At 47.2% G+C, this 9868-nt stretch overlaps 3 protein-coding genes across 3 annotated transcripts; 1 reads left to right on the top strand and 2 right to left on the bottom strand.

Moving 5' to 3' along the window:
- Positions 1–64: 64 nt before the first annotated feature.
- LOC6495861 (sodium/potassium-transporting ATPase subunit alpha) lies at positions 65–2907 on the bottom strand. The gene is made up of 6 exons (XM_032450881.1): positions 2696–2907; positions 1052–2626; positions 905–996; positions 666–840; positions 376–608; positions 65–314 (listed from the first exon to the last, which is right to left on the bottom strand). Exons 1-6 carry the CDS (start codon positions 2867–2869, stop codon positions 191–193), a joined length of 2373 nt encoding a protein of 790 aa, XP_032306772.1. The 5' UTR covers positions 2870–2907; the 3' UTR covers positions 65–190.
- Positions 2908–2931: 24 nt separating this feature from the next.
- Positions 2932–3847, bottom strand: LOC116654730 (sodium/potassium-transporting ATPase subunit alpha-A). Its single transcript, XM_032450882.2, has 2 exons — positions 3576–3847; positions 2932–3513 (listed from the first exon to the last, which is right to left on the bottom strand). The coding sequence occupies exons 1-2, from the start codon at positions 3774–3776 to the stop codon at positions 2959–2961; spliced, it is 756 nt and encodes a 251-aa protein (XP_032306773.1). The 5' UTR covers positions 3777–3847; the 3' UTR covers positions 2932–2958.
- Positions 3848–4964: 1117 nt separating this feature from the next.
- On the top strand, positions 4965–9830 carry LOC6494756 (5-oxoprolinase). The gene is made up of 6 exons (XM_001959693.4): positions 4965–5463; positions 5525–5837; positions 6402–7164; positions 7226–8235; positions 8308–9508; positions 9566–9830. The coding sequence occupies exons 1-6, from the start codon at positions 5019–5021 to the stop codon at positions 9713–9715; spliced, it is 3882 nt and encodes a 1293-aa protein (XP_001959729.1). The 5' UTR covers positions 4965–5018; the 3' UTR covers positions 9716–9830.
- The last annotated feature ends 38 nt before the right edge of the window (positions 9831–9868 follow it).

Here is a 9868-nt window from a genome sequence, read left to right as displayed (position 1 = left end):
TTTATGGTGGCATAAAAAAATCATAGGAGAATGCACTCTCCGCAGACCGAAAATCACCTTAAACTATTATTTTCAGCAGTGCTGAGATTTTTTATTTCTAACCAGGGTTTACGAGGCACACAAAGTCACACAGGTATGGATTATAAAAAGTTTACGGCTAAAGTCACACTTTTTGTCGAAAGTCCTTTACTCAGTAGTACGTCAAAGTTTCCAGCCAACTTTCCGGAAACAGCCTTAGGAAGTATCGACGGGTAGACTCAATCACAATCAAAAAAATAGCAAACGGCCAGACAGTCGAAAATAATATGAGCCAGCTGAAAAATTAATAATCATTTTTAATATAGGTAATCCTGTAGTAGGTGTCGAAAAACAAACCTCTCGATATGGGATAAATAAAAGCATTCAGGAAAGTCCATGTTATGAATAAAGATGATGAGTCCGATGAGGTACGAGACGGCCACCAACAAGGACGTGTTGTCGAAGCAATGATTAAGCACATTGGCACGCGCCGTCTTGGAGAGCATCAGATTGACGGCCTGCATTGTGATGAGGCACATCAGGACTAGGCTTCCCACTTTATTGTCCAGCTGCATACGAGTGGCATGGTTCTGCAAAAAAAAAAACTATATTTTATGTCTTAAAGAAGTAGTTTCAGTAAAATGTACCCATTCCTGGCCATAGGTATCTATGATATCATCCACATTCGGGTCATACCACTTGTAGTTTAGGCCATACAAGGTCTTAGGTAGGAATCCATGGTGGGCCATGTATTTAAAGTAAACTATAAAAACAGCGGCGGCTTCGATAGGTCCCACCAAAATATGTGTCACAAACAGGAGTCTAAATTTAAAATTATTAACAAGATAATAACAAGAAAGTATATCATTTTAGTAGAAATACTTGCCGCCTATTGACTAAATGGTCATCGTAGACCTTGGGTTTTTGCATCATCAGACGCTCTTCAGCAAGTTCAACTATAAGGGCGCAAGCAGGAATCTATCAAAAAGGATCTAAGATTGCATGATTCCCTCACTGCAAGTAGCACGCTTACCAAGTTCACCATAAATTGTACAATAAAGACGGATATCACACGGATCCATAAAGGCAGCTGGATCAGAAGAAAGCTAAAGTGGACCAAGAGGAAGGTAATGTTGGTAGCCATGCAATAGGCCATTGCCTTCTTCATGTTCTCGAAGAAGAGGCGACTGAGGGAGATGACACCAACCAAGGTGGCGAAGGAGCCGTCCAACAGAATGACATCGGCACCAGCATCGCAGGTTGTGGCGCCTCCAAACTTGGCCACGCCCACATTTGCCCTTTGCAGCGCTGGAGTATGATGGAGATTGTAACCAATTACGGAGACCACAGCGCCCATTCGGATGCAGGCGTCCACAATCATGTAATGCTGATCCACGGAGCAATTGGCACACACCAAGTCCCGCTGGCTGAGGAGCAGCTGTTCGATCTGCCACTTCTGGTGATTGGGCTTGAGTCCCGCAATCTCCAGCATGTCCACTATATCCGTACTTGTATCACCTGTGGCCGTTCGCAGATTGGTCTGGTCAACGAGCCACAACCCACCCAGGATATCCACATCCAGGGCTAGAGCTTTGGCCGTTTCCGGTTTCTGGCTGGTGACGATGGCTATTTTGATTCCAGCCGTGCGGCACTTGTGGACGGCACTTTTGATGGTGCTCCGTGGCGGATAATGGGCAGCCACCATACCCAAAAATCTCAAGTTAAACGTGTCCACAGCCATGTAGTCGCGGTACCTGGAATCCGTATCTCTAGCACCAGTATGAAATAGCGAAAAGCGGCGGACTTCCACCTCCCGGTCAATCTCCTTATAGGCAAACGCCCGGACATGACGGCCCGCTTCCACGAGACTATCCGACAAATTGGAGATAATGTCATAGATCACATCGTCAATCTGCAAATCCTCGTCGTCAACGATGATGGTTCCGCAGCGGCGGAGTACCGCATCGCAGTGACCCTTCATCAGCAGAATGAGCTTCGCCTTGCCATCCTCATCGGTCAGCTTGTGCACCGTCACCTGGAGGCGATCCGAGTCAGTGTATGTCTTGTTGGCCACCTTTTCGTAATCCCGACGAAGTTTATCGATGTCGGACTCGAATTGCATGCCGTATCTGAGCAGCGTCATGTCCAACATATTCCCATATAGGTGTCTCTTGAGCTTGGGCACTCCAATCTGACCCGGGGGGACGTAGGCATCATTGCAAAGGATCATAGCCTTGACCAGTTCATCGAACGTTTCTCCCATGTCGGTGATATCCGGATCGTCGCCGCTCAACAGCATCATATTCACAAAGATCTCCCTAACGCGCATCTGGCGGCGGGTCAAGGTCCCTGTGGCATCAGAAACTATTACCGTGGTGAGGCCCACTGTGCTGGAGGCATGAAGGTTCCGCACAAAGCACTGCCTCTTCAACATCCGATTCTTGGTGAACCACAGGCCCCACCACAGCAGCGGCGGCAAGAATAGGGGCATTAAGGCCATTAGCAGTGAGAAACTCACCTGTAGTCCCATATGCAACGCTTGAAACGAAATGGTATAGAATATGGTGATTATACACACGACCACCACCAGGATCATATAGCAGCTGAACTAAAGGGAGTGTTTTAAGAAAGGGTTTATTGTTATTTTTACTCTCTAATGGAAACCTCCTCAGCCCACCTGCTGCAGATGCTTCGCCACTCTACTCTTCGGTCGCTTTTCGAAACTCAGCTGCGCCATCTTTCCGACTTCCGTGTCCTTGCCACAAGCGATGGCCACTCCATAGGCATATCCTTTCATGGCATGACTGCAGGCTAAGCCCACATTGTAGGCGGACCATTTCGATATCGGCATTTCCCAGGAAGTTTTTAAACTAAAAAGTACTTTCTTGACACAAGAATCAATGTTATTGATATTTATTTTTTTTTAATTTTATTGACAATTTAATAAATTTGCGATGAGTACCGTTGCTGACGGTCATCGATTGCCAAAGGAAAAATCTGCCTAGGATCCGTATACCCGGTCAAGGCCACATTGTTGACCTCCAAGCCAAAGCAATTGAAAAATCGCAAGTCGGCGGGAAGACGCTGTCCATAACTAATCGGCACAATGTCGCCCATGACCACCTTCTGGGTGAGAATAATCTCCTTTTCGCCGTCTCGGATCACGGTGCAGTACCTGGGCATTAGATCTTCAAATGCCGTCACCAAGGATTCGGTATCGTTCTCCTGCAACTTTCGCAAATATCCGTAGAGAACGAATGTGAAGAGAAGTATGCCACAGGCTATTAAATACTCAATATAAACATGTTCCGAATGACTTTTCAACCAAATAAAGAGTACCAAACAGGCTATGGCACTCAGGAGCAGCAGTACGCCATCCATGGTGAAACAGTGCCTGGCCAATCTCAAAATGTACGGCATATGTTTGGTTCTAATCGGCAAGACGTTCGGGCCATTGCGTGCCAGTCTCGCCCTGGCAGCATCATCGGTCAGTCCCTGCGATTAAAATTTGATATAGCTGCTTGACTTCCCGAATAATGAATGGCCCCGATAATTACCCGAACCGTATTCGTTTCCAATTTGGAACAGAGCTCCCGAAAGGGCCAGAGATGCAGGTAATCTGCATAATACTCCAGCCAAACTTCATTCTCCGTTGGGCAATACCGTGAGCGTCGTCGTTGCTTTCTCGATGAGCATCTCATATACCAATTCCAGAACAGATGCTTTAGACGCTTCCGAAATTTCCTCCACAATTTCATGTCTACGGGAAACTCTAGGCAATTTGTGTGAAACTGTGTTTTCGGCTTGTTGAACAACACAGAGCACCGAGCAGAGAGCACCGAGCACCAGGCCAATGGTCGTAAAAGTGCCATCAATGTTCGCGCATAAACTGGCCGCCTACACCCGGCTGTCACTGTGGTGGCCGGGAGGTCCTGTCGAGCCCCAGGACACGGGCATTAGGAGTCGTAACGGTGGCAAGAAACAATCTGAACGATACCACTGGGAATAGCAATCGCCATTGCAATCGCATATCGACGACTCCGGATTGATACGGCCGAGTTTGGCAAACAATTGCGCCCCAAAGGCCGATACTTCCAATACTGATACTGGATACTGGCACAGTCTTGACTTACTGCCATGTTCCAGTGTGTGTTTTACCAGGAAAACGGAATGCGCTCTTTATGGCCTCGTTTAATAAGTCATCAAATTTCATTGCTGCGAAGTAAAAAACAGATAAAACATGCATTTGCATATATTTATGGGTTGCGGGTCCCATCAATGAATCGGGAAATTTGAGCTTTTTGGTTCAATAAGTTGGGGGTGAAACTATATGGGGGTTCACTGGCTGGATGCCACACAGAATTATAGTCAGACAAGTGCTTGGTTTGTGGCAATATTGTAAAAATATTCCAAAGCAAAGGACATTTGCGAAATTAAAGCGTTCAATGTGACATTTATTGGTGAAATTGAATAAATGACAAAGGAATCAATTTAGCCAAATAAACTCTCGATTTATATGCGAAATATTATTTTATGCTTCGCGGAATTTGTAAAATATACAAATAGAACCAATCCAATAAAGCTAAAATAAATAATTCGCAACTAAATCAATGAGTAATCATTCATAGCATTTGTTCTAGTTTAAGGTTTTGGTTGGGTATCTATTCTGTTTATTAAAAAGAAAATATTATGACAAGATTATGATATGTATAATTTATACCTACATTATTAGTTATGTTATATCATTCTCTTAGATGTAGAATATTTTGAGAGATTCTGATTAAGAGAGCTAGAACGACAAAGCTCAGAAGAATTCTTCATCAGCTGATCACTACGCTTCTTCCCCCCCTCTAAGAAAGCTCTGAGAGCTCCGAGAGTAGAAAGCTTTCAAAGAATATAGAATATAGAATCGTCTACCTGATGTATATAAACGACATGTGGCACTTGTTTGCCATTCAGTCTCTCGCCCTCCGGAACAAAGGAAAACTACCCAAGAAATAATGTCCGGAAACAAATACTGTTTTGCCATCGATCGCGGAGGCACCTTCACCGATGTCCTGTGCATTTGTCCCGGCGGCAAGGTTCGCACCATGAAACTGCTCTCCGAGGATCCTGAACGCTACAGCGATGCCCCTCGCGAAGGCATACGCCGCATTCTCAAGGAGGAGACTGGTGAGGATCTGGCAGCCAGCGGTTTAGTGGATACTTCCAAGATTGGTTGGGTGCGCATGGGCACAACAGTGGCCACTAATGCCCTGCTGGAACGAAAGGGAGATCCAGTGGTTTTGGTCGTCAACAGTGGCTTCCGAGACCTCCTCTATATTGGAAACCAGGCACGTCCCAAAATCTTTGATTTGAACATCCGTAAGCCGGCGAATCTTTACCAGTCGGTGGTGGAAGTGGATTGTCGTATAGTTCCAGAGCAGAAGGAACGTTGCCAGCTGGGTAAGATTCTATATTTCCTATTGAAATCCCACTGCATCGTTTAAATAAATTAATTCTCCAGATCAAAGCTGGAAGGTTCTAGAGGGAGTGGCCGGCACCAAGTATTTGGAGGTGCGCCCCGTGGATGAAACGACAGTTCGTGCTTCCCTCGCAGCTGCCCGGGAGCAGGGCGTCTCCTCCGTCGCCGTTGTCTTGGCCCACAGCTACGCCTGTCCGGAGCATGAGCTCCGGGTGGGCGCCATTGCCCGGGAACTGGGCTTCAGCCATGTGACACTCTCCCATCAGGCCATGCCCATGTGCCGGGTGGTGGCCCGAGGATACACTGGGTGTGCCGAGGCCTACCTGACGCCCCATGTGGACCGATACTTGGCCAGGTGAGTCTGGTGCATCTAATCTGGGTTTGTAAATTAACAGAATGAGTTAGCTATATTTTAATGGGGCAAAGAGAAGAGTTATAGTCTAGGCGGGGAGGAGCGTCATAAAGATAAGTTAGCAGTCTGAATAAAAATAAGATTAGAAACCAAACAAAACAAACATTCAAAGCTGAGATCCCCCATAGAATTGCGTAATATAAACATAGTGAGAATAACAACTTTTATATAGAAAAGATCATGAAGAACATGGGGTACTTATTAGTCTATGTTAGTTATAGTTATCATTAGAAGTCTAGGTACATCTTTGATCCATGTTTTATTATAGGAAAAATAGGATCAGTTCTTTTTTAAATATAAAGTTTCGGTGTCAATGTCTACTATAGTTTATGAGTAGTGTTTGAAGTCTCAAAACCCAACTATCTAATCAAAATATACCCAAAGTTTTCCAACAACTGGAGGGTATATCAACAAATTCACACTCTCACTGATTGCCTTGTCATGATACAGTAACGGGCTTGAATAATAAGAAAGCTCCAATCTTCTTCCCTTAATTTAATTAACCAGTTTCAAATCGGGTTTCGATAAGCATCTCGAGGGAGTGGATGTTCTCTTCATGCAATCGGACGGAGGCCTCACCAACATGGAGAACTTCAGGGGAGCCCGTGCCATCCTATCGGGACCCGCTGGTGGGGTAGTGGGCTATGCTCTCACGGGAGCTCGGGAAACGGAGCTACCCCTCATCGGATTCGATATGGGTGGAACCTCCACGGACGTGTCCCGCTATGCAGGGAGCTATGAGCATGTCATAGAGAGCACCACTGCTGGAGTGACCATTCAGGCTCCACAGCTGGACATCAATACCGTAGCAGCTGGTGGCGGATCGCGCCTATTCTTCCGTTCTGGAATTTTCGTGGTTGGTCCGGAGTCGGCGGGCTCTCATCCAGGTCCTGCCTGTTATAAGAAGGGCGGTCCTCTGACAGTCACAGACGCCAATCTTATACTGGGTCGTATTCTGCCTCAGTATTTCCCCAAGATCTTTGGGCCGAAGGAGAACGAGCCACTGGATCATGAGATCGCCAAGAGCAAGTTCGTCGAGCTGCAGAAGGAGATTAATGCCCACTTGAAAGCGTCTGGGGATGGCCGAGTTTTGACCATTGAGGAGGTGGCGCTGGGCTTTGTTCGAGTGGCTAACGAAACCATGTGCCGGCCTATTCGGGCTTTAACTCAGTCCCGCGGATTGGACACCGCCAACCATGTTCTCTCCTGCTTTGGAGGAGCCGGTGGGCAACACGCCTGCGCTATTGCCCGTAATTTGGGAATCGCAAAGGTGAGCTTAGATTGGATATTTTGTGATTCTTCCATATTACATGTATTTAACTATTTTCCAGGTTGTCATTCATAAGTACGCTGGCATTCTCTCAGCCTATGGAATGGCTCTGGCCGATGTGGTTCAGGAATTGCAGGAACCAAGTGGTCTGGAGTTCAGTGATTCAAATGCTCAGCAGCTGAAGGAGCGTCTGGATGCACTCTCCCAGCAATGTCATGCCAAATTGGCCGACCAGGGCTTCCGTCAAATTGAACTGGAGCCTTTTCTTCATCTTCGTTATGAGGGTACAGATGGAGCTCTGATGTGTGCTCCCTCAGGTGGAAAACAATCCTCCACCTCTTCTCCTCTATTGGCTGAATATGGAGACTTCCATGCCACTTTCCTGGAGCGATACCGGACAGAGTTTGGATTTGTTTTACAAAATAGAAGGATCATTGTAGATGATATTCGTATTCGAGGGTTGGGTAAGAATGAAACACCCCCAGAAGGTCGGGTGCAAAGTGCAAACGCCACCCAGCCAACTGTCGAGGGAACCACTCGCATCCATTTCGACGAGGGAAGCTTTGATGCCCCCATTTATCTAACCAAGAACATGCTAGCTGGACACAAAATCTCTGGACCGGCAGTCTTGATTGATCAACTATCCACTATTGTCGTGGAGCCAGAATGCGGTGTCCAGGTAACTCCATTCGGAGATCTCATCATGGACGTCAAAACTGGAGGAAAGCATGGGATCAATGCTGAGCTAGATCCCGTGCACTTGAGCATCTTCAGCCATCGTTTCATGAGTATTGCCGAGCAGATGGGCCGTGTCCTCCAAAGGACTTCCATTTCAACTAATATTAAGGAGCGCCTGGACTTCTCCTGCGCTCTCTTCGGCCCGGATGGTGGCCTGGTGAGCAACGCTCCGCACATTCCTGTCCATTTGGGAGCCATGCAGGAAACCGTTCAGTATCAGCTGAAAGTACGGGGAGATTCTTTGAAGAATGGAGATGTCATTCTGGCTAATCATCCTTCGGCTGGTGGGTCCCATCTTCCGGACTTGACCGTCATTACTCCGGTGTTTTATGAGTAAGTAATCTATAATTTAATTACACGGGCCAGTAATTGAACCAGGACAATATATTCATTTTTCCTTTTAAGAAACAACCCTCGTCCTGTATTCTTTGTGGCCTCTCGTGGTCATCATGCAGATATTGGTGGCATTACTCCCGGCTCCATGCCACCACACTCTACATCCCTGGCTCAAGAGGGAGCCGCATTCAAGTCCTTCCTTATCGTGGAGAATGGATTATTCCAGGAGCAGCAAATCATCGAGCGCCTGACCACACCCACTGACGCCAAGGGTGCCGTCGGCACCAGGAATTTGAGCGACAATCTTTCCGATCTGAAGGCCCAGATCGCGGCCAATCATAAGGGAATCCAACTGGTGGCAGAACTGATCGACAGCTATGGATTGGATGTGGTTCAGGCTTACATGTCCCATATCCAGAAGAATGCGGAACTGGCGGTGCGGGATATGCTGCGTCAGATTGGTCGGGACACTCAAGAACGCACTGGATCGACCGTCTTGCAAGCCCAGGAGTTCATGGATGACGGATCACCCATTACCCTAAAGGTTACTATCGATGCTGAGCAAGGATCGGCTCTGTGCGACTTTACAGGATCCGGAGTGGAGGTTTGGGGCAATTGTAATGCCCCCAGGGCCATAACTCTGTCGGCCTTGATCTACTGCCTGCGATGCATGGTGGGCCATGATGTGCCCCTCAATCAGGGCTGCTTAGCACCCATACAAGTAATCATTCCCAAGAACTCTATCCTGGATCCATCAGAAGGTGCCGCCGTGGTGGGAGGCAATGTTCAGACCTCCCAGCGCATCGTGGACACGGTGCTAAAGGCTTTTGGAGTGTGTGCCGCCTCCCAAGGATGCATGAACAACATTACCATTGGAGATGATACCTGGGGCTACTATGAAACGGTGGCTGGAGGAGCAGGAGCTGGTCCAGGCTGGCACGGTGCCGGTGGAGTTCACACCCATATGACAAACACTCGTATTACCGACCCAGAGATTCTAGAGCTTCGCTATCCCATGATCCTGAAACGATTCTGTCTGCGCACCGACGAATCCGGTGGCCGGGGACAGTACAATGGCGGCGAGGGCGTGGAGCGAGATCTACTGTTTCGGAAGCCAGTGACTCTTTCCGTCCTAACGGAGCGGCGAACTCTTCAGCCTTATGGCTTAGCCGGAGGACAGCCAGGAAAGAGTGGACGCAATCTGGTAGTGAAGCGGGATGGCCGGGTTATCGCCTTGGCTGGAAAAACTTGTATTGATGTCGACGCTGGGGTAAGTATTATATCTTCTACAGTCCTGGTCGAGATTATAAAACCTTTTATTTTTCAGGACACTTTTGCTATGAAAACTCCTGGCGGTGGTGGATTTGGACCAGGCAGCGAGTCGAAGGGTTCGGATGCCTCGAACCAGGATAATACCAAGCGATTTGTTGAGCGCGGAACTGTTTTTAACTATTTGCAAGCTCAGGAATCTGCTTAGACTCCAGTTTCCACACATATTTTTCTTTTTGTGCCATATTATTTGCAGTATATTTGTGTTTTTTGTTCAAAATCCCTAAAAGGGCATATTTTATGAAATAAAATTATTAAATCAAGTCGTACCACTAACATACTCACTTGTACGCCTCCAGCT

The sequence above is a fragment of the Drosophila ananassae genome, chromosome 3L, assembly GCF_017639315.1.
Source record: "Drosophila ananassae strain 14024-0371.13 chromosome 3L, ASM1763931v2, whole genome shotgun sequence".
Lineage (NCBI taxonomy): Eukaryota > Metazoa > Arthropoda > Insecta > Diptera > Drosophilidae > Drosophila > Drosophila ananassae.
Note: the sequence above shows the minus strand (reverse complement) of the source record. Positions and strands in the feature narration are given on the sequence as shown.